General features: G+C 42.1%; 2 protein-coding genes across 2 annotated transcripts in view; one reads left to right on the top strand and one right to left on the bottom strand.

Moving 5' to 3' along the window:
* The first annotated feature begins 3,267 nt into the window (after positions 1–3,267).
* Positions 3,268–9,098, top strand: LOC110526980 (placenta-specific protein 9). The gene is made up of 4 exons (XM_021608155.2): positions 3,268–3,364; positions 3,459–3,550; positions 7,178–7,269; positions 8,556–9,098. The coding sequence occupies exons 2-4, from the start codon at positions 3,487–3,489 to the stop codon at positions 8,709–8,711; spliced, it is 312 nt and encodes a 103-aa protein (XP_021463830.1). The 5' UTR covers positions 3,268–3,364; positions 3,459–3,486; the 3' UTR covers positions 8,712–9,098.
* A 5,677-nt stretch (positions 9,099–14,775) lies between these two features.
* Positions 14,776–27,677, bottom strand: part of LOC110526969 (serine/threonine-protein kinase 32C) — a 136,910-nt gene continuing 124,008 nt past the window's right edge. Inside the window, exons 9-12 of the mRNA XM_021608144.2 lie at positions 25,400–25,525; positions 24,117–24,245; positions 23,112–23,179; positions 14,776–17,110 (exon numbers count right to left, since the gene is read on the bottom strand). Of these exons, the coding sequence (XP_021463819.1) occupies positions 16,915–17,110; positions 23,112–23,179; positions 24,117–24,245; positions 25,400–25,525 (519 nt within the window). The 3' untranslated portion in view covers positions 14,776–16,914. The remainder of the gene's footprint in view (positions 17,111–23,111; positions 23,180–24,116; positions 24,246–25,399; positions 25,526–27,677) is intronic.

The following is a 27,677-nucleotide window of genomic DNA, read 5'->3' as shown; positions in this document are numbered from 1 at the left end:
CGAGACATATACTATAGTAGTATAGGTGGCGCTCTGAAATTTCCGCTGAGGTGTTCCTGTGCAGGGATCACGTCGGTAAGAGGTTGTTTAAAGCCGGATTTGGATACAAAAATATTTCCCAAGCTTTAAACATCCCAAAGAGCACTGTGCAAGCGACAATATTGAAATGGAAGGAGTATCAGACCTCTGCAAATCTACCAAGACCTGTCCATCCCTCTAAACTTTCAGCTCATACAAGGAGAAGACTGATCAGAGATGCAGCCAAGAGGCCCATGATCACTCTGGATGAACTGCAGAGATCTACAGCTGAGGTGGGAGACTCTGTCCATAGGACAACAATCAGTCGTATATTGCACAAATCTGGCCTTTATGGAAAAGTGGCAAGAAGAAAGCCATTTCTTAAAGATATCCATAAAAAGTGTTGTTTAAAGTTTGCCACAAGCCACCTGGGAGACACACCAAACATGTGGAAGAAGGTGCTCTAGTCAGATGAAACCAAAATTGAACTTTTTGGCAACAATGCAAAACGTTATGTTTGGCGTAAAAGCAACACCCTGAACACACCATCCCCACTGTCAAACATGGTGGTGGCAGCATCATGGTTTGGGCCTGCTTTTCTTCAGCAGAGACAGGGAAGATGGTTAAAATTGATGGCCTGCATCCGTTATGGGTCTGCGGTCAAACGACCCCCACTCATCACTGTCAAACGCTCCCTGAAACACTTCTGCGAGCAGGCTTTTCTAATCAACCTGGCCCGGGTATCTTGGAAGGATATTGACCTCATCCCGTCAGTAGGGGATGCCTGATTGTTCTTTAAAATAAAATTTATAAGCATGCCCCTAAAAAAAATGTAGACCTAAGAACAGATATAGCCCTTGGTTCACTCCAGTCCTGACTGCCCTCGACCAGCATAAAAACACCCCTGTGGTGTACTGCACTAGCATCGAATAGTCCCCGCGATATGCAACTTTTCAGGGAAGTCAGGAACCAATACACACAGTCAGTTAACTCCTCAAAAAAATTGAGAAAAAGAGACCACCTCCCAGCTGCCCACTGCACTGAGGCTAGGAAACCCTGTCACCATCAGCTCTGCAGCACCCCATACAAGTACTTGCCCAAGCCTCTCCAGCTTCTCCTTCACCAAAATCCAGATAGCAGATGTTCTGAAAGAGCTGCAAAACCTGGACCCGTACAAATCAGCTGGGCTAGACAATCTGGACCCTCACTTTCTAAATGTATCCGCTGCCATTGTTGCAACCCCTATTAATAGTCTGTTCAACCTCTCTTTCATATTGTCCAAGATTCCTAAAGATTGGAAATCTGCCGCGGTCATCCCCTCTTCAAAGGGGGTGACACTCTAGACCCAAACTGTTACAGACCAATATCCATCCTGCCCTGCCTTTCTAAAGTCTTCGAAAGCCAAGTTAACAAACAGATCACTGACCATTTCGAATCCTACCGTACCTTCTCTGCTGTGCAATCCGGTTTCCAAGTTGGTCACGGGTGCACCTCAGCCACGCTCAAGGTACTAAACGATATCATAACCGCCATCGATAAAAAGACAGTACTGCAGCCGTTTTCGTCGACCTGGCCAAGGCTTTCGACTCTGTCAATCTCCATATTCTTATCGGCAGACTCAACAGCCTTGGTTTCTCAAATAACTGCCTCGCCTGGTTCACCAACTACTTCTCAGATAGAGTTCAGTGTGTCAAATCGGAGGGCCTGTTGTCCGGACCTCTGGCAGTCTCTATGGGGGTGCCTCTGTATACGTATATCAATGATGTTTCTCTTGCTGCGGGTGATTCCTTGATCCACCTCTACGCAGACGGCACCATTCTGTATACATCTGGCCCTTCTTTGGACACTGTGTTAACAAACCTCCAAACGAGATTCAATGCCATACAACACTCCTTCCGTGGCCTCCAACTGCTCTTAAACGCTAGTAAAACTAAATGCATGCTCTTCAACCAATCGCTGCCCGCACCCGCCCGTCTGACTAGCATCACTACTCTGGACAGTTCTGACTTAGAATATGTGGACAACTACAAATACCTAGGTGTCTGGCTAGACTGTAAACTCTTCTTCCAGACTCATATTAATCATCTCCAACCCAAAATTAAATCTAGTATCGGGTTCCTATTTCGCAACAAAGCATCGTTCACTCATGCTGCCAAAAATGCCCTCATAAAACTGACTATCCTACCGATCCTTGACTTCGGCGATGTAATTTACAAAATAGGCTCCAACACTCTAATCAGTAAACTGGATGCAGTCTATAACAGTGCCATCTGTTTTGTCACCAAAGTCCCATACACCACCCACCACCGCGACCTGTATGCTCTCGTCGGCTGGCCTTCGCTACATATTCGTTGCCAGACCCACTGGCTCCAGGTCATCTATAAGTCTTTGCTAGGTAAAGCTCCGCCTTATCTCAGCTCACTGGTCACCATAACAACACCCACCCGTAGCACGCGCTCCAGCAGGTATATCTCACTGGTCCTCCCCAAAGCCAACAGCTCCTTTGGCTGCCTTTCCTGCCAGTTCTCTGCTGCCAATGACTGGAACAAATTGCAAAAATTGCTGAAGTTGGAGACATATCTCCCTCACTAATTTTAAGCATCAGCTATCTGAGCAGCTTACCGATCGCTGCAGCTGTACCCAGCCCATCTGTAAATAGCCCATTCAACTACCTACCTCATCCCCATATTGTTTTTATTTACTTTTTTTTCTCTTTTGTACACCAGTATTTCTACTTGCACATCATCATCTGCATATCTATCACTCCGGTGTTAATTTGCTAAATTGTAATTACTTCGCTACTATGGCCTATTTATTGCCTTACCTCCTTACTCCATTTGCACACATTGTACATGTATATAGATTTTTCTATTGTGTTATTGACTGTACTTTTGTTTATCCCACGTGTAACTCTGTGTTGTTCATTGTCGCACTGCTTTGCTTTATCTTGGCCAGGTCGCAGTCGTAAATGAGAACTTGTTCTCAACTGGCCTACCTGGTTAAATAAAGGTGAAATATATATAGATTTTTTAAATAGACTCTTAAGGATATTTTTTTTCTTCACTCTGAATTCACCCAGTGTGTCATTACATATCATATCGTTCCACAATGATTACAACCCCACCTTCATGCCCTTCCTGCTAAATGTTATCCGTGTTGGAGTATGCTTCAGTGCAGGCTCCAGCTAGGCTGAGGAGTTCCACCCTAGAAACAACCCCCCACCCCTCCCCTCAGATAAAGGGCTTTTGTTCTGCATCTAATGTTTTCATTAGGAAACTGGGTGCAGCCGAGGGAAGAGGAGAGACAGAGAGACTTTCAATACGTTTTTGGGCACTGAATACACTGAGTATTTCTTTCTCTCTTTATTCCTCTTTCTTTTCTACTTCCTCCATATTTCTCTCATTGCAAGAGACAGTTAAGACTCTACTTTTACCCTTCAGCTGTACTCCAGGTTTCCTCTCCTACGCCATGACCCGCCCCTACACCGTCTCACTTGGACTCCTGCTCCTCCTCATTGGCTACGCAGCGGCAGGTAAGAGACATGATTGGGTGTTGCTGGGGTTAGAGGTCATAGGGGAAAGGGCAGGGGGCACAGGAGATGGGTAAACAAACCATCAATAGGTGTGTTGTTTACTCTGTCAGATTCTGTTTTATCTGGAACCAAAAATGATTTTCCTATGGGGACAGCCGAAGAACACTTTTGGTACCCTGTTTTCTAAGAGTGTAGCAATGCAGAGTACTCACCATGCAATGGAGTTGAAGAGTTATTTGTGCTTAGTGAATCGCTGGAAATCATTTTTTAAATCAATCAATCAAATGTTTCTATAAAGCCCTTTTTACATCAGCCGATGTCACCAAGTGCTGCACAGAAACCCAGCCTAAAACCCCAAACAGCAAGCCATGCAGATGGAGAAGCGTAATGTGATGTCGAAGCTTACATGAATTGGGGATCTTTCCACTGTGAAATGGACCTGCTCTTTAAGGAATATCAATCTTGGTCATTCAGCATATAGGTTACAGGATGTGTGTGTGTGGAGGTGATGGTTGGATGAACATGTGTGCGTGTGTGTGTGTGAGAGAGAGAGAGAGAAAGGCCGTGTCTGAATACCCAGACTAGAGTAGTAAATAGTATGAGAAAAAAATGATGTTTTACAGTATGTGAAGTTTAGAAAGTAGTTTTCTGAATGAATCATTAAATGCGCAAATGCGTTGACTCCCGGCATTCTTTAATTTTGGTGCAGCGCATCAATTTATCTGATTATCAGCTGTTGTCGAACACGTGAGTTGGAAAAGACAATTTAATTAAAATGCCAAAATGGGTATACAGTTTATGTAGTACGCTAGTCTGGGCATTCAGAGAGAGAGCGAGACAGAGAGAGAGAGAGACAGAGAGAGAGAGACAGAGCGAGAGAGAGACAGAGAGAGAGAGACAGAGAGAGAGAGACAGAGAGAGAGACAGAGAGAGAGAGAGAGAGAGAGAAAAGGGACTCATGGGGTTAGAACATCTGTTTGTTATTTTTAAAGCGTCATCGACCATTCTCCATGTAGTACTTCATCAGTACAGTGTTTGACTACAAACATCTTCAATCGTATCCATATGTCCCGTGTCTGTCTCCAAACCTATCATTCCAACCTTGTTCATTGCTCAAACTGACTTCCAGAGAAAATCACAAACACTTCGCTCACTCCTCCATATCCTACTCAATATAGGCTTGAGTGTGACTTCATACACCAGGAATGGCCAACTGTGGCAACAACACATAGAACCACACATTTCTCGCTCTCTCTGCCAACACACTATCGATCCAGGAAATACCCTGGAGATCTGACTAACAACTTGTTAGTCTTATTTTCATTGGCGGGCCTGTATTAGGCAATAGCTGGTTTGTGGGACCACTGGTGTTGTGTACTAACTGATCTAATGCTCTGACTCAGACTGTGTTCTTCATTATTCACTCCACCGCAAACACGCACGCCATCTTCCCGAACCCTGTCTCCCAGGGCAGAGTGTGTTAGATCAGGCTCCTGTGGGCTGCTGTTTTTTCCTTTCCTATAGCCGGTTTCCTCTGAGTGTGTGGGTCAGTATTTCTCAACCTCCTGGTGCAACTATGATAGAATACACAAAGGAGTGTGCACTTCATCAGGCATGTCATCATCTGCCTCATTTGCCTTTGTCCAACACACGCTCCCCCCAGACAAGCTTTAGCTGCAGTCTTAGGGCCTTTTGGTGTCCCGACATGTTGATAGCCAAACCAGAGAAGCACAGGCTGTTTTAACTACCAGAGCAGGGAATTCTGGCATTCAACAGCAAACCACTATGCTCAGATTACATACGCTGGATAGCTATAGAACCGAGACGGCATCCTGCCTGCATCGGTGTGCCTGTGTGTTTGTTTGTTATCACATGCTAAACTTCAATTCAAAGACAAGGCCCTCCATGCATCTGTCACAGATTGTGATCAATTGACATGTCACACGTCTTCCTCAGGGAAAAAGCCTTGAAGTTTGCCGACCGGCTAATATGTCCAGATGGATTTCACATACGGGAAGTTATGGGACCGTCTGTAGTACTGACGCAGAGACATGTGGTGCGTTTTTCTATTGAGAGAAATCCAAAGAGGAGCTCCATCTCACATTCATCCTTTGGGATTCCTTGGCTTTTCTCCTGGGTCCACTTGGCATGCTCTGTGGTGGTGTAATGGAGCTTATAAAATTGTACCGTGGGATAGCGCCATAAAAACAGCACAACTGGTAATTCATGACTGCTGTTCACAGGGCACTGGAGGACAGTCATGATGTTGGAAAAGTAAATGCTCCTTATGTTGTGTTACTTTTATGACCGGCAGGGAACAGACTACTATACATGTGAAAGAGGCCAAATTCAACCCTCAACAGACTGCTATATATATATTATATATATGTTGTATGTAACGGTCTTTGTTCTGTGTTTGCAATGCCTTTTAGTGTGCATATCTATCATTAAAAAACTTTCCTACGGTCCTAAGACGATATATAGTAAGAAAGACATTTCCAGCTTGAATGGTTTATGTTAAAACGTTATGTGACGTCATGGAAACCAGGTGCAACAGGAAGTGTGGCTGAAGAGAATAGACAGGGCTCCATGCCATAGATTATACTGTACATGTTCTATGCGTCATTAAGGAGACACCTGTCTTCACAGACAAACGGACCACACATCCCAGCCACATTCCTCACTGCCATAGCCACCAGCGACCAGCGCTTCAGCTCACAGAGAAAAATAAGGGCTCTTAAAAAGGGGTAGGTGGTTAATTGGAACCATAAAACCTGCATGGCAAATGGAAAAAGGTGGTCGAACAATGTATGGATGTTTTTCCATGTTTCTCCACCACACCCAACCCATAAAGGTTCAAGGTTGATTCCAACTGAGAGCACCACACAGTTCACTGCCAGACAAAGTGTTGAGTTGTGTATCAAAGCTAAGCCAAAAGGTGTAGTCTATTTGGCCTAAGGTTATGCAAGTATGCAATGCTGCACTAACTCTGTCCCATACTGCACTGACTCTGGATCATCGGCATCTCTTCTGAATAAACTGGGTCACGGCCTGGTGAAAGTGAGGGTGTACTGATCCTGGTTAAGTTTGCTGGAGCGCCATGTCAGCAGAATGGCATGTGGCTAGGGGTTTGTGGTGAACTGATTGGCTGGGCAGCAGGCTGCCTGCAGAGCGGAGATGTAGAGGTAATAGAAAACACGTTGAACGGTCTGTGAACCAGACAGACGGGAGAGGGAGGGAGAACAAGGGAGAGGAGACAGGGAAGACTTGTTTTGGTGACCTTTACAGATTAGTTGGATTCATAATGGAACAGAACTGAGTTTTTTTCCCATTTCTGCTGATAAGAAATTAAGCTGTGGATAGAGATAGTATAGAAGAAAAAAAATACACTGGGTTTTCTCAGGGAGGTTTTGAGAATTCTGCTCTGGTGTGTATTGAAGTCTATAAGTATGTTCTCTAGTCTAGCCCGTTTGAAGGATGTACAGTAAGACTAAGCTATTGAAATGATAAAAGAACAGGTGTTGGTTAAGTCAGAAATAAAGTGAGAAAACATGATCTGTTCTTCAAGATAACACATATTTGTCTTGTAATCAAAAATGATCCCTGCTGGCCTGTGTTTTCCATCAGGACCCGAGTCTGCGCTCCAACCCAGAGATGTCCGGTCGAGTGCCTGTCAGGACCACAGTACTCTTCATGACAGACTGGATGTAGTGGAGAAGGTGGAGTAGTAATCAATGCTTTTCACGGTCTTGTTTGGTCACACGTTTAACAAAACACATCTAATAAAGCCTTTATAAACACTTGATAAGACATGTGTTTCTGCTTCACAAACCACTCATAACCAAACATCATAGCATAATAAAAGGTGATATAACAGGTCCTTACATATGCTGCTTTAAAAAAAAAATGTGGTGTGACCTTTATGGCACTCTTTAGTATGACATAGAAGAATATTACTAAGTGATTTATGTAGTAGGACTTAAAGGGTTCAATCAGACACTCGATCTTTGAAGGAATTTGGAAGATTTCCCAGTGGTTTGTAACATTAATACTGTATATCAACTTGTTTTTCATTTGATCGACGGCCAAACTATCTGCACTATTTCCTTTTAAGGATCAGATTTTTTTTTTTTAGCTAAAGAGCCCATCCAAACGACAGCAGTGGAATTCACTCAGTTACTAACATTTCTTCTTTAAATTTACGCCACCCAGAGAGTATTGATGTTGAGTGAGTATTGAGTGCATTTGAGGAGAACCTATCCCCGGCGTTTAGAGAGGCGATCCAGCAACCGGAGGGTTGCCAGTTTGAATCACGGGTCTGACAGGGAAAATATGTTAGGAAGTGAGCTGATAACTGGAAGGTTGCTGGTATCAAATCCTAGATGCAGTTGTGCCCTTGAGCAAGGCACTTAAACCCTCAAAACAGTGGTGGGTATAGGATATTTAAAAACAATGGTAATAGCTTCAGCTTGTACATTGATATGCTATATGGAAACTTTGCCATATCTTACTCACTATCCAATTCTTTAAAGAAATTCTCCGGTACTTTTTAGTCATTAGTTCTGAAAGTAGGCTCACGGCCCAAAAGTGATCCCCGAAAATTGCTTACTACGTCACATATGTGCAGATATGTGCACCGTGTCATTTCTCTCTCAATCGTTCTGTGTGCATCTTGCTAGCTGTCACTCAAATTGCTTGGGGGCTGGCCCATATGGGGGAAAATGTAGGGAAAATGGCACCACACAGCTCCAGAAAACAATTGTTTTCATACTAGGGATTTCGTGGGTAATTAAAGGTAAAACAGTAAATCTGCTCATAGATTATGTATGTATGAACTACACATGGACACATCCAGCCCAAAGCGGGAGTTTAAAAAAATACTTACTAGTCGCTAAAGTTCCCGGAGCAAGTCTTTAAGATCGACACTCAGGTCTAGGTTAAAGGGACAGGGTCTAAGAATCCATGTGAGTTGGGCTGATAGATGGTCCCTGTCTGTCTCCTGCAGCATGTAGAGGACACCGTACAAAAGCTGGAGGCTGAGCTGGCCATGCTGCTGGATGCCATAGAAGCCCCTGAGTGGAGTCCCCTGCTGGAAAATGTTGGAAAACCTGTGGTGGACATCCTGGACGGCCAGGGACTGGGAGAGAATGGCGACTCCTGAGAGAGGAAGAGGAGAAGATCTCTGTTGAGCAGCTACCAATTCTAATTCACTTTAGCTTTAGGAAGTGATGAGGGTGCACCTGGCTAGGTCAAACAATGAAAGACTAATGTACAGTCTCTGCTGTTTTGCTGAAGTTGTATTTTGTAAGTGGACGGTAAAAAAAACGGTATAAAACAAGCCTTCTAAAGTGTAAACACAGGCTTAGTATATATTCTGTGGTACAGTTGCTAGATCACAACACTAAAGCTTATTTGTCCCTGTAATACACTGCTCTGTTCCTCGGGCACTCATCCTTTCTCTCGTCTTTGGCTGAACTTGAATCCCTACACCCAGGGGTAACTGTGTCCCCAGCCTCTCCGGATGTTTACATCAAAGTCGTAAACCATTGATTGTTTTCTCTGGTAATGTCTTCTGTTTTGGGTGGGATTGACCCTTTTCTGTCCCATGCCTCTCTTCCGCCCCCTGGTGTCAGTCAAGAGTGACACATGCAGCACCGCGTCACAAGGTAGACCTTGCCCTTTATCACAGATCAAGAATCTGGTTACCCTAATCCCCAATCCTATACCAAACCCTTAGGGGGCTGTAAATAATACCTGACCCTGTATCCGTGGTTAGGGACCAATAATCATCTCAATGTGGATGAATGACAAAAACAAAATCATTACAGAGACTACTAGAAGGAATGTATTTATTTATCAAAGCAGTTAAAGCAGTATGTTTCAATACACAGAGCAGTTTGAATAGGTACAGTACAAGGCTTCCACTGAGACCCAGGCTAGTTGCAAGTGTATTTATTTAGTCACCATAAAAATCTTACAGAACATGTTCAAAATCGGATCACAAAAAGGAGAGGGGTCATAGATCATCAAACCATTTTTTTTTTGTTCTTAAAAATAATGTACGCTATTTTACTAAATGTTTCTACAAAGATCAGACACTAATGTTAGATGTGAGAGCGTTGATCCTTATCCAGTTCACGGTAAAGGTGCTGTGGTAGTTGGTCACTCGCTCTGTAACAATGCTGTTTGAAACACCCAGGTAAATATACTTAGAACAATGTTATCCGATAAACTAGAATGTAAACACATTGGTAAGAACATAGTTTCAATTTTTTTTTGCGAGTTAGGCAAGCAACATCCGATCAGGAATGGAGATGAATTTTAGATACCAAGGGAATGATATTAGGCTACAACATTGTTGAAAAAAAGCTACCCAGGTTTCTATTAAATTCCATGACTATTCATTACAAATACTGAATGAACATAATTACATGGCCATTTCTAGCAGTGGAGACTGAGCATCCAATCAACTTTTTCATCTAATCGTCATTAGAGAGGACAATGTAAAGACATGTCGAAGAGCTGTATATATACTGTATATAATAAACCTGTGGTTTGAATTGAAGAGAGCAGTCCAGAAGCGAAGAAGACGGATATCAAGGATCTGGAAGGATTCTGTATGGAGGAAGGGTCTAAAATCCCTCCCAAGGTTCTCCAATCCATAAAACATTTGTATTTTTTTTAAATGTCTCAGTACTGTTATCCTCGTGAGGTATTGAAAGGTATTGAAAAAAGGGTGTCAATAATTTTGACCCCTACCTTTTGAAAAAAGTCATAATATGATAGTATATGTTCATTTAGCAGACGCTTTTATGCAAATATGAAAGTATTACTTGTTAAACAAAATATCTTTCTCTGAGCAGTTGTATTAGTATAAAATAATATACTTTCCCAAACATTTTTAGCATACAATATAGCTCAATATTTGAATTATTTATATGGTCATTTTTGCTAATTTTTTTCAAGGGTGTGATATATAATTGTTTTTTCCCCCCATCAATCTACTCACAATACCCCATAATGACAAAGCAAAAACAATCACATTTACAAAAGTATTCAGACCCTTTACTCAATACTTTGTTGAAGCACCTTTGAGAGTCCTTTAGGTGCCGAGACTTCTTGTGTATGACGCTACAAGCTTAGAACACGTGTATTTAGGGAGTTTCTCCCATTCTTCTCTGCAGATCCTCTCAAGCTCTGTCAGGTTGGATGGGGAGCTTCGCTGCACAGCTATTTTCAGGTCTCTCCAGAGATGTTCGATCGGGTTCTTCAGGTCTCTCCAGTGATGTTTGATTGGGTTCAAGTCCAGTTTCTGGCTGGGCCACTCAAGGACATTCAGAGAAGCCACTCCTGCATTGTCTTGGCTATGTGCTTAGGGTCGTTGTCCTGTTGGAAGGTGAACCTTCGCCCCAGTCTGAGGTCCTGAGCTCTCTGGAGCAGGTTTCTTTCAAGGATCTCTCTTTCCCTCAATCCTGACTAGTCTCCCAGTCCCTGCCGCTGAAAAACATCATGATGCTGCCACCACCATGCTTCACCGTAGGGATGGTGCCAATTTCCTCCAGATGTGATGCTTGGCATTCAGGCCAAAGAGTTCAATCCTGGTTTCATCAGACCAGAGAATCTTGTTTCTCATGGTCTGAGAGTCCTTTAGGTGCCTTTTAGCAAACTCCAAGCGGACTCTCATGTGCCTTTTACTGAGGAGTGGCTTCCATCTGGCCACTCTACCATAAAGGCCTGATTTGTGGAGTGCTGCAGAGATGGTTGTTCTTCTGGAAGGGTCTCCCATCTCCACAGAAGAACTCTGGAGCTCTGTCAGAGAGACCATCAGGATCTTGGTCACCTTCCTGACCAAGGCCCTTCTCCATCGATTGTGCAGTTTGGCTGGGCAGACAGCTCTAGGAAGTGTTTTGGTGGTTCCAAACTTCTTCCATTTAAGAATGATGGAGGCCACTGTGTTCTTGGGGACCTTCAATGCTGCAGAAATGTTTTGGTACCCTTCTCCAGATCTGTGCCTCAACACAATCCTGTCTCGGAGCTCTATGGACAATTCCTTCGACCTCATGGCTTGGTTTTTGCTCTGACATCCACTGTCAACTGTGAGATCTTACATAGGCAGGTGTGTGGTTTTCCAAATCATGTCCAATCAATTGAATTTACTACAGGTGGACTCCAATCACATTGTAGAAACATCTCAAGGATGATCAATGGAAACAGGATGCACCGGAGCTCAATTTCAAGTCTCATAGCAAATGGTCTGAATACTTATGTAAATAAAGGTATTTCTGTTTTTAATACATTTGCAAAAATTTCTAAAAACCTGTTTTCGCTTTGTCGTTATGGGGTATTGTGTGTAGATTTTTGATGAAAAACAACTATTTAATCGATTTTAGAATAAGGCTGTAACTTACAAAATGTGGAACAAGTCAATGGGTCTGAATACTTTCCAAATACACTGTGTGTGTGTGTGTGTGTGTGTGTGTGTGTGTGTGTGTGTGTGTGTGTGTATACACACACACTACTGATCAAAAGTTTTAGAATACCTCCTCAGTCGGGTTTTTCTTTATTTGTACTATTTTCTGCATTGTAGAATAATAGTGAAGACATCAAAACTGCGAAATAACACATATGGAATAATGTAGTAACCAAAAAGTGTTAAACAAATCAAAATATATTTTATATTTGAGATCATTCAAATAGCCACCCTTTGCCTTGATGACAGCTTTGCACACTCTTTCTCTAAATCATGAGGTAGTCACCTGGAATGCATTTTAATTAAGAGGTGTGCATTCTTCAAAGTTAATTTGTGGAATTTCTTTCCTTCTTAATGAGTTTGAGCCAATCAGTTGTGTTGTGACAACGTATGGGGGTAATATAAAAGATATCCCTATTTGGTAAAAGACCAAGTCCATATTATGGCAAGAACAGCTCAAATAAGCAAAGAGAAATGACAGTCCTTCATTACGATAAGACATGAAGGTTAGTCAATCCGGAAAATGTCAAGAACTTTGAAAATTTCTTCAAGTGCAGTCGCAAAAACCATCAAGCGCTATGATGAAACTGGCTCTCATGAGGACCACCACAGGAATGTAAGACCCAGAGTTACCTCTGCTGCAGAGGATAGTTTCATTAAAGTTATCAGCCTCAGAAGTTGCAGTCCAAATAAATGCTTCACACAGTTCAAGTAACAGAACAATCTCAGCATAAACTGTTCAGAGGGGACTGTGAATCAGGCCTTCATTGTCAAATTGCTGCAAAGAAACCACTACTAAAGGACACCAATAATAAGAAGAGACTTGCTTGGGCTAAGAAACATGAGCAATGGACAGACTGATGGACATTTTTCCTTTAGTCTGGAGATATTTTGTTCCAACCGCCATGTCTTTGTGAGACGTGGTGTGAGTGAACGGATGATCTCTGCATATATGGTTCCCACAGTAAAGCATGGTGGAGGAGGTGTGATGGTGTGGGTGTGCTTTGCTGGTGACACTGTGTTATTTATTTAGATTTCAAGGCACACTTAACCAGCATGGCTACCACAGCATTCTGCAGCGATACTCCATCTCATCTGGTCCCACTATCATTTGTTTTCAACAGGACATCTAGTCTTGAAGGAGTTCCCACATACGCTGAGCACTTGCTGGCTGCTTTTCCTTCACTCTGTGGTCCAACTGATCCCTAACCATCTCAATTGGGTTGTGGTTGGGTGATTATGGAGGCCAGGTAATCTGATGCAGCACTCCATCACGCTCCTTGGTCAAATAGCCCTTACACCACCTGGAGGTGTGTTGGGTCATTGTCCTGTTGAAAAACAAATGATAGTCCCACTAAGCGCAAACCAGATGGGATGGCGTATCGCTGCAGAATGCTGTGGTATCTATGCTGGTTAAGTGTGCTTTGAATTCTAAAATTCTAAACCAGAAAAGCACCCACACACCATCACACCACCTCCTCCATGCTTCACGGTGGGAACCACACATGCAGAGATCATCTGTTCACCTACTCTGTGTCTCACAAAAACACGCCGGTTGGAACACAAAATCTCAAATTTTAACTCATCAGACCAAAGGACAGATTTCCACTGGTGTAAAGTCCATTGCTCATGTTTCTTGGCCCAAGTAAGTCTGTTCTTATTGTTGGTGTCCTTAAGTAGTGGTTTCTTTGCAGCAATTCGACCAGGCCTGAAGGCCTGATTCACGCAGTCTCCTCTGAACAGTTGATGTTGATGTGTCTGTTGAAGCACTTATTTAGGCTGTAATCTGACGTGCAGTTAACTCTAATGTTAACGCTAATGAACTTATCCTCTTCAGCAGAGGTAACTCTCGGTCTTCCTTTCCTATGCGGTCCTCATGAAAGCCAGTTTCATCATAGCGCTTGATGGTTTTTCTGACTACACTATCCACTATTATTATTATCACTATTATATTACTTCACTATTCTACCATAAAGAAAATAGTAAAAATAAGGAAAAACACTGGAATGAGTAGGTATGTCCAAACGTTTGACTGGTACTGTATATGTATGTATGTTATTTAGCAGCAATTTAAAACTGTTCACATAGCCATGACCATCTAAGGGCATACTTAAACACTGCCCCAAACCTTTGGGCTTATACCTTTTCCATATACATAACTAAGCACATAAAACTCTAACTTACCCACATTGGAGTATAATTACTGACTTATTAAAACATCCATTTAAGGAAGGAAAAGCCTGTGCACTTGAACATATTCTTAAGACAAACTACGGGATGTCAAAAGTTACTGCATACAATCTAAAATATTATACCATCCTTTTAACACTGGGAATAAATGATTTGTACAGTTGTAGGAGGTCGTAAATCTTGTTTTTAGTAAACCTAGACATCACATAGACAGGCAAACAGGGCAGGGCTACACTGATTGGACGAGGCGAAGGTCAAGGTATGCTACTGCCATAGACTTAGTTAGACGACTCATCTTGGTATCTATCCCATTATAGCGTCTGAGAGCATGGGCATCGCCATTGAAGTGGTCAAATTTCTTCTTCTTTTGTGTTTGAAAAAATGCATACAGCTTATATTGGTGATTTACCACCACCTGCAGTGCAGGAGTCCTGAACCAAATCTTGTGTGTAATTTATTTATTGTGGCCACTAATGGCATTGATACAGTTTAATTAAAGCCATTTACCAACCAGGTAATCCAATTTGAAGTAGAAGCAAATGCTCTGATTATTAACTTATTCCTCCCAAGCATAGGAATCCCCACCCAGTTGACTACTTTAAAATTGAGGAAGCCCTCAATAGCAATGTCCATGAAAAAACAGATTATTGCCAAGTAAAGATCTCTATCCATCTCTATGGCCGAAGCTTGCATGTGCACATACTGTAAGCCATGAAAACCCTAGCATTTGGCTCTCCTACAAAATCAGAATAAAACCTTGAATAGAGGTACATGCAGGGTTCGAGACACTATCGTTGTAGTTAATGCGCTTATTTTTATAGGAAAACTGCACTTTTTTCCCACCTCACCTTTAAGAGGCATCTTGATTTTTTATTATATAATTAAATACTATTTAATTCCTCCCAAAAAACATTCATTTATCTATAATCACAATAAAATGGTTGTATACAAATGATTGTATTTTCACTTGCTGAAGGAACAGTGGTTCTATGCACAACAGAGAGGAAACATACATTCACACACTCAAAGTTCCTAAGAAATGGCTATGCAAATGGTAGAAAAGCTTTGGCATATGTGCCTACAAGTTGTGCCTGCACACTTGGAAATAAGATCAGTACAACAATGTATGAAGGTTTGGCTTCATACAACTCTTAATTTAGTAACATTTACGTTAATTTAGTAAGAAGTCCCACATAAAACTGTGGAGAGTTAGGCTAGTCTATTTACACGTGTTACTTTGTTAGGCCTTAGGGTTTTAAGGCGGACTATGCTACATGTTCCCAGATGCCCATGCTGAGAGTAAATGGCACCACCTTAAATGTACCACTGTCTCTACTAGGTGAAAGTTTCAACTACACAACTCAAAACACTGCCCAATGATAATTTTCGATATGAAATGATCGAGACAATTGTCAAATTCCACTAGGTTATAGCTATTGTTGTCTATTAAAGGATAATAATCAATTACGGGATTCTTTTGTAGCTATTCAAAAGAAGTTGATCATTTCTGATCCATAGAAATAGAATGACTAGAACGACTGATCCCCTGCTAGTGACAAGGTTTGTGTTTAACAGATAAGAACTAAAGCAGTACGAGCATGTAGCCCACAATGGAACAGTGTGAGAAGAACAGCATCTTGGCAACAGTCACAGAGATCGATGGTGAGGGAAACCTTCCATTTACACCGCAGTTGTACTTAGGGCCTTTGGAAATCTAACACCGTAGGGGAATATGTTTTGGTGGAGGAGCGTAATCGCTGTAGGAAAATCAAACTGGCATGCTGATGCATAATGTAGATATAATTACGTGTGATGAATGGCTATTGATTAACAATCAACACCATTTAAAGTGGTTTTACAGTATTGAACTAGTGATTTATTTACACTTGCAAAAACTCCTTATCCTTAATGGCCCATACAGTATTATTTGCTAATAAGGCTCACTCTCTGAGACTGGAAACAGTATTAACCTCTTAAAGTCTCTATCCACTGCACTACCTTAGAAATAGAATCACATAGAACATAATAATATAATAGTAATCCTATTTCTATGTGCACTACACTGTATATTGGCATTGTGATACAATTATATATTATCATTGAAATGAAAGGCATTTGGGGAAGGTAACCCAACAGTACTATTGTAGTTCCGAATAGGGTGCACAGAGAGAATGAGAGGGATTGAAAGAGCTACACAGGCAAAGAAAACAAAGAGTGCCTAACTCTATTTGAATAATTCAGCATGTGAGTTTGCAGTGGGAGCTACATCTAGTCGAGGCTGAAAGAGCAGGGAGGCTCTGCTAAAAAAATATCTTACACTCTTAAACCTGGCTCCTATTGCTCTGTATGTCATCAGGCTCATATACTGTGTCTGCGGCTACTGCTGCTTGCTATCCCCTCCCTACCTTCATGCTATACTGTACGTTGCATAGAAGAGAGTTAGCGCTTACTCTAGGGGCGCGGAGGGCAGGACCGCTCTGGAACCTGCAGTCCCATTCATGCCTTAACGACGGATGCTACAGAAGACGAAATAGGGGAGCCATTTTGTGTCCTGCTGTGTATTGTTTTGTGTCCTGCTGTGCGTCCCTGTTCCCACAGTCATCATGGCTACATAGGAGAGGTTATAGGCATGGTTACACACACACACACACACACACACACACACACACACCAGCCTGTGAGACCACCAGGTGGCGGTGCGGTGCTAGGAGCTTCCAGGAGAGGAGCAGACCGATCCGCACATGCTCAGTTTGGAGGAGGACTCAGGTTCGGGTTCGGGATCCTCATCCTCTGTGCCTCCCTCAGCCTCTCCGGATCCGTCTCCATCACCATCATCACCCCCCTCGGCAGCTCCTTCACACTCCCCTCCCTCTGCACCCTCCTCCTGACTCTTTTTCAACCTGAGAGACAGATGCAGACACACACACACGGAATAGAGAGAAAAGCCCATTTGTGATTAAAATACATAGTGGGAGTCTAAAGACTATGATATACTCTCTGTTCAGAAATGATGCCCAAGTAGTAAAAATAGAACTCAAGCTCCATTAAATTAGAGCAATAAAGAAACTCCATTTGCCATGCAGGAAGAATTCCAAATTATGCTGCAATCTCAGACACTGGTAAATAATGAATGAGGTATTAATTTAGATCAGGGCTGAACCAATATTCTCTCCCTCATGATCACAGAGCAGTCCCATATAGGGCTGTGGCGGTTACGAAATTTCATCAGCCGGTGATTGTCAAGCAAATAACTGTCGGTCTCAAGGTAATTGACAGTTAATTAACATAAACACATTTAGCATCTCCTGGCTTCCACACATAGCCTACAAGCCATTTTAAAAAGTCTAATAAATCCATGTAACATACAGTAGCAGTCAAAAGTTTGGACACACCTACTTATTCCAGGGTTTTCATTTATTTTAACTATTTACATTATAGAATAATAGTGAAAACATCAAAACTATGAAATAACACATATGGAATCATGTAGTAACCAAAAATGTGTTAAACAAATCAAAATATATTTTGATGACCACTTTGCAGAATACTAGTGGTTTTTGAGACCGGTTTGGTTTTGGTATAATTATTTAAAAAATAATAGCTTTATTTTATTTTTATAATGACAAAATGATTTTAGCTTTTATTTATTGATTTATTTTTTGCTTTTGAATGGAAATTAGTTAACATTCAATTGCCAAAACATTGAAAATATTCCATTCTCTGTCAAATCCACATTAAGTAGACATAAATAGGAAATTACTATGAAATAATAATATATTTCAGTTATTTATACTGTACTGCCTTGCATTCCTTAAAGTCGTCATCTCATCTCGGCTCAGGCAGTAGCAGCCAGACCATCTAATGTTATCTCTGTGCTCCCCATACTGTACTGTCTTTAGTCATCCTATTTAGCTTGGCTAGTCTGACTGAGTATGCTGCAGAGCTTTTTCGCAATTTTTTTTTACTAGTTCTTCAAAATAGATAAGGCATACTTTCACGAATTGTCTCTGTCCCTCTCATCATTGTGTTGTGTACTGTACATTCCTCTCTAATGCGGTCTATGCGGATCTAACCTGAAGTAGCAGGCATAAAAGTGTATCTGTCTGAGACAGAAAGAACAGGTGCAATGGATTATGTTCATTGTAGTCAATTACCACGTTTCTGTGCTGAACTAGGTTGAATATTTGCTTAATGAAAACCAAATCGCTCTTCAGCCCAGCGTCCCACATAGTTCTTGACTTGATTTCTCTCATTAATTATTTGATTTCTCTCTAGAGAAAAAAAATAACTTAATGGAATTGATCTAATTGAACCAACGTCGGTGAATTAATTGTTTAATAAGAAAGTTTAAATAAAAAATGGGTTAATTGCTCAGCACTAATAGAGGAATGTCAGTGTCACTGGAAGCTACATGGTCAGGAAGGATGCAGAATATAAACAGTTATTCACCATAAAACTTAAAAATGGCAGAAACGGAAAACTAATATGAGGCTAATTCATTCTACCACGTTTTAACCCTTGATATGATGACCACATATTGCATCACTGTTCTATAAGGAATAGATACCATTGCAAATAATGGTCAAAGCTCTATGATAAGATTATATAAGTTAACAATGATTTTAATGTTAATAAGCTTTTCATTAGACCCTGGGGTTCTCTTTCAGTTGTTAGTTTAAATATCTCACAAGTGGGATTCACCAGAATCTCTAAGGAGATAGACATGTCGAGTGGCGAATGAGGGAGCCGCTCCCCTCATACTAAAGAGCCACTCGCCCGCCCCAATCACTCACCTCTCTTATTCTCAGAAGAGTTATATCTAGCTCTCCTCAGCACGGCTTGACCTGTTTTCCAATTTAACTATTCACATGTGTGCCGTCAAGGTTATGATGCCGAGCGCAGGGTTATCAGCTCTCGTATTTTGTGTTGGGTGAATTTACTGAAATGATTTTTACTTAGGGTAAGAATTAGCTTCACTGCTTTTCTTCCCTCATCTCCTGTTGTAGCTAACATCACAAGGCTAGCTGCTGAGCTTTAGCTAGCTCACCTGCAAGGCTTAGCTAACCGGGCTTGCTCGCTGTAAGGCTACCTATCCTACCGACTAGTTTTTCTACCTGGAAGCTCGCTCTCTCATTTAGTTCAACTCACTCCGGTGCCACGTTGACTAAACCAACCGTCCTAGCGTTTCTGCTTATCGGTCATGAGACATGCATTTGTTCTTCGCAAGACCAACAAGGCGCTAGCTTTCTTTAGCTAACTTTGTGCTTACTAGTTAGGCTACTAACCTAAATGGCGAACACTAGCTACATTGACATTGGTAAAAGATTAGCTTCTCCGACTATCACTGTGTTAACTAGCTAGGCTACTTGCCCAAGTGGCCGAACACTAGTTACTTTTCACTTTGTTCTTGGATTAGCTGTTTTTGTAGCCATAGAGCCTGCTAGCTCAGCCCAAGGGGTTCCCGAGCAAGGCCCCGGCCCCTGCTTCAGCATCGGCACACCCATGCCTATGTGGAGCAACCATATGCAGGGAAACTATACCCGACTGCCTGGGTCTCGAACACGCGGAACAGCGTTCTATGACCACTGGCCATGGGTCCATTGTGTTTTCTTTTGCTGCTAACACCCTCCGACGGAGAGTTCGCAGAGCAGCCCGATGTGGTTAGTCTCCCACACTGAACTTGAGTGGGGAGACTGCCTCGCAGACCCAGCCTTCATGGGAAGATGTCATGGATGGCTATCCCAAAGACATTGGCCCCGGAGAAGGGGGAATTGGACCTCGTCATCGACGAAGACAATGGCGAGGGTATGACTGACCTCCTCCAGGCAGCGGAGGAGGAAGAGGATGAGGAGGTGCAAGCCGTTACCTCTAGGCCTACACATTCTGTACGGCTTAACAGGCTACATAATCTCCTAGCTATTGCAAGCCTAAACCAGACCTTTGTGATTAGATCTGTGTCATCAGAGTCCTCAAGCTCCGAGCCTCCAGGAGCGCCATTCAAGGCTGGAGCGGTATGGGAGAGAGCCTTGTGGCTCAACTTATCTAACCTGTCAGACAAGGAGAAAGCAGCCGAAGGAACTGTTTTGGCCGGCTGTCACCGCCATTTGTGGCAGAAGTGCAAACTTTGAAAGAAGGAGGGCGAAGCCCTCAACTTCTTCCTGCCTCCTAGACTGGAGAATTGTGGCTACCTGGTCGACCCCTCCACGAACCAAGGCTTAGTGGCAGGGAGAAGGCAATTCACTGTCAACAGGGCTTTCCACAGGAATCCCAGGCTGGTACAGCGGGCATCGATCCCACAGTTCGGGGACGACAGTTGGGAAAACGGTCCTTCGCTGCAGCCACATCAAGGTCCCGCCCAGTTGGTTCCCCTGTAGGGAAAAACCGGGGCTGACCCAGGGGTACGCCCCCTGCGGCAGAGAGTGGCAGCCAACAGTTCACCCTGTGTTCTGGCCTGCCATCTCTCGGTCTACAGTTACAAAGGGGTACAGATCGCAGTTCGGTCTGAGACCACCTGTTTATGTAGCTGGAAACAGCTGATGTTTTATGGAATATCTACATAGGCGTACAGAGGCCCATTATCAGCAACCATCACTCCTGTGTTCCAATAGCACGTTTTGTTAGCTGATCCAAGTTTATCATTTTAAAAAAGCTAATTGATCATTAGAAAACCCTTTTGCAATTATGTTAGCACAGCAGAAAACTATTGTGCTGAATAAAGCAGCAATAAAACTGGCCTTCTTTAGACTAGTTGAGTATCTGGAGCATCAGCATTTGTGGGTTCGATTACAGGCTGAAAACGGCCAGAAACAAAGAACTTTGAAACTTGTCAGTCTATTCTTGTTCTGAGAAATGAAGGCTATTCCATGTGAGAAATTGTCAAGAAACGGAAGATCTCGTACAACGCTGTGTACTACTCTCTTCACATAACAGCGCAAACTGACCCTAACCAGAATAGAAAGAGTGGGAGGCCTCATATACAGTGACTTCAGAAAGTATTCATACCCCTTGATTCATTCCAAATTTTGATGTGTTACAGCCTGAGTTAAAACATTTATTGCATAGATTTTCTTTCTCACCCATCTACACACAATACCCTAGATTTTATTACCTAATTTACATAAGTATTCACACCCGAGTCAATACTTTGTAGGAGTCTTTTTGGGTATGAAAGAGCTTTGCACACCTGGATTGTACAATATTTCCCCATTATTCTTTATAAAATTCTTCAAGCTGTGTCAAGTTGATTGTCGATCATTGCTATTCAATATTGTTTTGGTAAGCAACTCCAGTGTAGATTGGACTTTGTGTTTTAAGTTATTGTCCTACTGAAAGGTGGATTTGTCTCTCAGTTGCTGTTGAAAAGCAGACTAAACCAGGTTTTCCTCTAGGATTATCCTAATAAAAATTCCCTAGTACAGGGCCTCCCGGGTGACGCAGTAGTTAAGGGTGCTGTACTGCAGCCAGAGACCCTGGGTTCGCGCACCAGCGACTCCTGTGGCGGGCCGGGCGCAGTGCATGCTAACCAAGGTTGCCAGGTGCACAGTGTTTCCTCCGACACATTGGTGCGGCTGGCTTCCGGGTTGGATGCGCACTGTGTGGGTTGGTTGGGTTGTGTATCGGAGGACGCACGACTTTCAACCTTCGTCTCTCCCGAGCCCGTACGGGAATTGTAGCGATGAGACAAGATAGTAGCTACTAAACAATTACCTCGAAATTGAGGAGAAAAAAGGGGTACAAAAATAAAATTAAGAATAATTAATAATAATACAAATTAAAAAAACTCCCTAGTACTTGCTGATGACAACACGATGCAGTAACGTGTTGTGTTGGATTTGCCCCAAACATAACACTTTGTATTCAGGAAAAAAAGTGAATTTCTTTGCCAATTTTTTTGAAGGATTACTTAAGTACCTTGTTGCAAACAGGCTTCCTTCTTTTCACTCTGTCATTTAAGTTAGTATTGCGGAGTAACTGCAGTGTTGTTGATCCATCCTCAGTTCTCATATCACAACAATTAAACCCTGTAACTGTTTTAAAATCACCATTGACCTTAGAGTGAAGGAGCAGTTTCCTTCCTCTTCGGCAACTGAGTTAGGAACGACACCTGTATCTTTGTAGTGACTGGGTGTAAGCTGAATTAATACTTAACCATGCTCAAATGGATATTCAGCGTCTGTTTTTTTTTTTTACACATCTACAAATCGGTGTCCTTCTTTGAGGCATTGAAATAGCTCCCTGGTCTTTGTAGTTGAATCTGTGCTTGAAATTCAATACTCAATTGAGGGACCTTACAGATAATTGTATGTTAACCACTATAATTGAACAAAGAATGAGTCCATGAAACTTACTATGTGATTTGTTAAGCACATTTTTACTCCTGAACTTAAGGCTTGCCACAAAGAAAGAGGTTGAATACTTATTGACATTTCAGCTTCACATTTGTTATTAATTTGAAAAATGTTCTTCAAACAACATTCCACTTCGACATTATGGGGTATTGTGTGTAGATCAGTGACACAAAATCTACATTTGATCAATTTTATATTAAGGCAGTAACAACAAAACGTGGAAAAAGTAAAGCAGTGTGAATAATTTCTGCCACTACAGAGCTAAGAATGATGTAATATTAATATGTTTTGTATTCGTCTCCCAGGTTCAGTAATTGGTTCTGCGTTTATATAATCTTAGTATATTATTATAGAGCTAACAATGCTTGGGTCAGGTGAAACAAACATTTATAAATATCTATTCACGTCGTGTGTGTCAGGTGTCATATAGTCCTTATGTAGGTGGTATCTCAGCCTCATGCGTACCACTTTTTTAAAAAAAGCATTCCACAAAGGTTTAACATTAATATGTTCTGATTTGTCTCCAGGCGAAGGGTTTGGTTTGTGGTCTTACTTCTCGCGGTTGAAGATCATGAACTCTGACTGCACGACTTCAAGGCACTCCTGTAGGTAGTCGTTCTCCTGAGGGCAGTGAAGGAAAGAGAATAGCCATTATCATCATCACCCACACAGGTCGACAATGATGAAGTACGAGATCAACCTCACCTCAATCAATCACCAGTGAGACCTGAAAGATTACAAACACCCCCTTCTTCCCTCCTTTAAATCACGCCCAGTGATATGTTTGTGTGCTTTCCCTCAAATTGGTTGTTTGGCACAGGACAAAAATAGAAGCTCATATTTCCGAAAGCACTTGGAGGCATGACATCACCACTGATGGCTTCATAATTTAATCATCTAGGTAATAACTGAGCCCCCTCGCACACAAGAAGACTGCTCAGGCCCGGAGTACGATGGGGGCCTATTGTTAGAAGATACAAGCTTTACTGCTTTTACAGCGCCCAGAGATCACTCTTGATAACACCGAAGGTCGACTTTAATAATGTGGTGCTCGTAATGAGGGGCTTGGCCAATGAAAACCTGGCACAGCTCATACATATGGATTGTCTAAAATCCATGTTAAATAATGGCCGCAATCACAGATAAGGTGGATTTCTTATAATACTGTAATCATATAAGAAAATAACCGGCCTTTAAGACAAAGATATTCATGATATTCATGAAATGAAGGGAGAAAAATAACAACTGGGGAAGAGGAGGCTACAGACTGCCATCCCTGCACACTGTGTAAACCAGATCTGCCACACTGTCCTAGCACTATTTAACATTTTTTGGGGCAACATAGAACATTTCTAATTGGACAAATTCAGGTAGTCCCTCCATGTTTCCTTCCATTTGGTTGACTTGTCTGTATTCTGTTTGTACATTGTCTATTGCTGGCAGCACCTATTCCCTAAGTCAAATTCTGGGTATGTGTTAAATGTACTTGGCGAATAAAGTGATTCTGATTAACATGACCCAGGTACAGTCAGTAGTGACTGGTTGATGTGACACTCACAGACTGGGAATCCTTGCTGGCTTCCCGTGACCTGTTTTTGGCCAGCCTCTTCTTCTTCTTGTGGAGGGGACGAGATTCTAGTATCATCTCCTCCAGCTCAAAGGTGGGGTCGCAATGCAGACGGCCCTTCTGTGGAACCAAGACACACACAGTACACTAATGAATAACTATATACCTAAATCCACACACACACACACACACACACACACACACACACACACTCCACAGCATGAATAAAATGGACTAGCATAGTTTATTGGCTACAATAGACTTATTATAGTTATTTATATTTATTTATTTCAGTACAGTGAAGTGCTTAACTTGCAAGCCCTAGCCAACAGTGCAGTATTCAATATAAAAAAGTAATAGTAATAAGAGAGGAAGCTATTTACGGGTTGCACAAATGTCCCTCGGTCGTGTCGGTTGCCTTTGTTATCAACGTTCTACAGACACCACAGCAGTATTGATGCTCAAAAGTAGAACCAGGGCTAATGACTGTTTAGTCTAAATTACACTATAGGGGCTTGGGAATACGATGCCATTGCTAAAGTAGACACATATTTAGCAGGAAACAACTTTGCCATCATCATCGTGTTGTCAATATACTTTAGACGGCTGGCAATGTTGTCATTAGCGAGCAAAGTTAATAAAAAATAGCTAGCAATGCTAATGTTAGCTAGCTAAAATCTGGAGGTCTACCCTCAATCTTAGCTAGCTAGCTAACGTTATAACGCATCTAAAGTCCATCTAAAGTCCATCATTTAAATGATGACAAAAGGTTTTCCTACTAATTATTTGCCTTCTTTTGAAATGTAATGTGTTTTCAAGCCACAGTAATGCACTTTAGACCTAATCTTCATCAGCGCCCAATGAGGATGCATCGAGTAGAATGCTCAGTTGAACATCCGTACTAAAAGGAACGTTCAAAACAATAATGACGCAAATTGCAACCCATGAATATACAAGGTCAGTGCCAGTACCACGTGTATAATGTGCAGGGATACTGGAGTATTAGAGGTAGATATGTACAGGGATTAAATAATAATATAAATAATAACAGCGAAGCAAATACTGGACATTTCACAGAATGTAACGAGTGTGAGAGACTGGATTATGTATAAGACTACATGTGTACGTTTATTTGTCTGAATAAATGAACAAGATGAGATAATGTAGTTAATCTTATATACTGTATGTGTGAAGTGTGAATCAGTGTTTACAGTCCATAAAAAGGTGAAAACGCAGCACACTGCATTCTATGCTCCCATGTGATAGATACTTACGTTAGGGACAAAGCCAGCCTCTATCTTCTTCTCGTACACAGCGTCCCAGTTGATGTCAGAGAGGTAGGGAGCTGTCTGCATGTGAGACAGGCTGGAGAAACGATGCTCTGGGTTCACCGTCAGCAGCTGGGAGACACACACACACACACACACACACACAGATTATACTATACATCATTTAGTTCCATTAAAGTCTCAAACACTATCACCTCTACATTATCCACTACATTGCTTTCTAATTTCTCCGCAGGGATTAATAAAGTCGTATTGAATTGAAAAACCTTATGGCTTGTGACTAAACAGGTTGAATGTTAAAATCAGATCCAATAATCTAGGTAGTATCGACATTAGGGGGCACTCTTAAATCAGCCACAGTCTTACAGTACAGGGATCAGGTGCCTTTTCAATCCAAAATAAAGACGCCACCACGATTAGCATACATTTAATTAGATAAGGATTGAGATCATTGTCAGGGATACAATAAACTTGTATCAATAGTATTGTATCTACAATGAAGGGAAATCTAGGGTATTTACGAAACCCCGGTTCTATGACAATGTGAGATAGACGTCTCACATATGGGGATTCGCTCTAGCAGATTCACGAAATGAAGAACCAAATCACAGCATCTTTTGGAGACAGGCAGGTAAAGTTGGAGAAGAGGTGAGCCCCTCCCCGCCTTATAAGGCGCAACTCGCCCCGCCTCTGGTCATTCTCAAGCATGCCTCTCTTCCAAATGAAAGGAGGATCAAGGCACTCTTAATATAATTCCTTTATTTGTATGGCATGTTCAATGGAAACAAAGTTTAAAAACTCATGCCTCTCTTCCTTGCGAGCATGGAAATGCAGTGAGTCATCTCACTCACATTATCACAAAACCAGGGTGGCCCAACATGCCGCATCGTAAATCTCTTGCAAAGAGATGCATTTGAACAGTGCCCAAGAGGTAACCATACCTTTGGTGGAATGAGCCCTCAGGCCCTCCCGGGGCTGTAAACAGGGCTGGGTAGGTTACTTTCTAAATGTAATCCGTTACAACTACTAGTTATAGTTATGTTACTAGTTACGTCCAAAATTGTAATCAGTAAAGTTACTTTTGGATTACCCAAACTCAGTAAGATAAACTGATAACTTTCAGTTACTTTTGAATTACTTTCCTCTTAAGAGGCATCAGAAGAAGACAAAAAGCATCCATCAAACGCATTTGACATGTCATCATAGTGGTCATGTACTTGCGGTCAGACTCGTTCAGGACGAACAAACTTAAATTTGTGCCCTTTTCCAATGCTGAATTGAGTGTCATTGAGAAAACAGAAAGATGTCATAATGTATCTTGAATCTAAAAGTATCCCAGAAGTAATCATGTAGTTTTTCAAAAGTATATGTAATCTGATTACAATTTTTTGCCTGTAACATTACTGATTACAAGAAAACGGTAACTGCAATCAGTTACTCTTCAACCCTGACTGCAAACCCTTGCTATTATAAGGCAATACAATAGCCTCCACTGTCCAATGGGATAGCCGTTGACAAGAGAGGGGCCCACTCGAAGAGTTGGTCACTCTTTCGACATGCTCTCGTTCTGTCAAAGCACTGGACATAAATGGTGGAGACGTTCTTCTTCCGTAGAAGTGAAGGGCGGCGGCTGGAAAGCCATAAGCTCTAAGAAGAGACCATTTTAATTGCCTCTGACCTTAGGCATAAAGGCGGGGATGGGTAACAATGTTACCTTGGATAACACCGGGGCAAACTGTAGGCACGAATGGTGGACTGACAAATCATGCAGGTCACTCACTTGCTTTGCTGATGTAAGGTCAGTCACTACTACCACACTATCCAGCGGCTTAAAAGGCTGCTGCAAAATTGCCTCAAGCACAATAGACAGGTCCTAAGATGGGGTTTAAGGCTTGGAAACTGGGCATAAGCAACGTGCTCCCTTCAGAAAAACGACATAACCGAGGGCGTATCCCTACTATGTTACTGTCCAAGCCTATATGACAGGCCGAGATAGCAGTTAAATAGACCTTAACCAGTGGAAAATGAAAATGTCTTCCCTCTGCCTAAAATGTCCTGCAAGAAGCATAAAACCTTGGATACTGAGCATCGGTAAGGAATTATCTGAAGGCTATTTGTTCACAACACTTCTCAAAAACGCACAACTTGTTTCCATACAGTGAGCGTGTCGAAGAGGCCCTTGAACTCTGGATAGTCTCAATGATTCCGATTGGCAAGCCCGTCGCATCCTCTCACGGGCCAGGCCCAGAGGGCCATGGTTTCT

Source organism: Oncorhynchus mykiss, chromosome 1, assembly GCF_013265735.2.
Source record: "Oncorhynchus mykiss isolate Arlee chromosome 1, USDA_OmykA_1.1, whole genome shotgun sequence".
In the NCBI taxonomy this organism is placed as follows: domain Eukaryota; kingdom Metazoa; phylum Chordata; class Actinopteri; order Salmoniformes; family Salmonidae; genus Oncorhynchus; species Oncorhynchus mykiss.
This window is presented reverse-complemented; position numbering and strand designations above follow the sequence as displayed.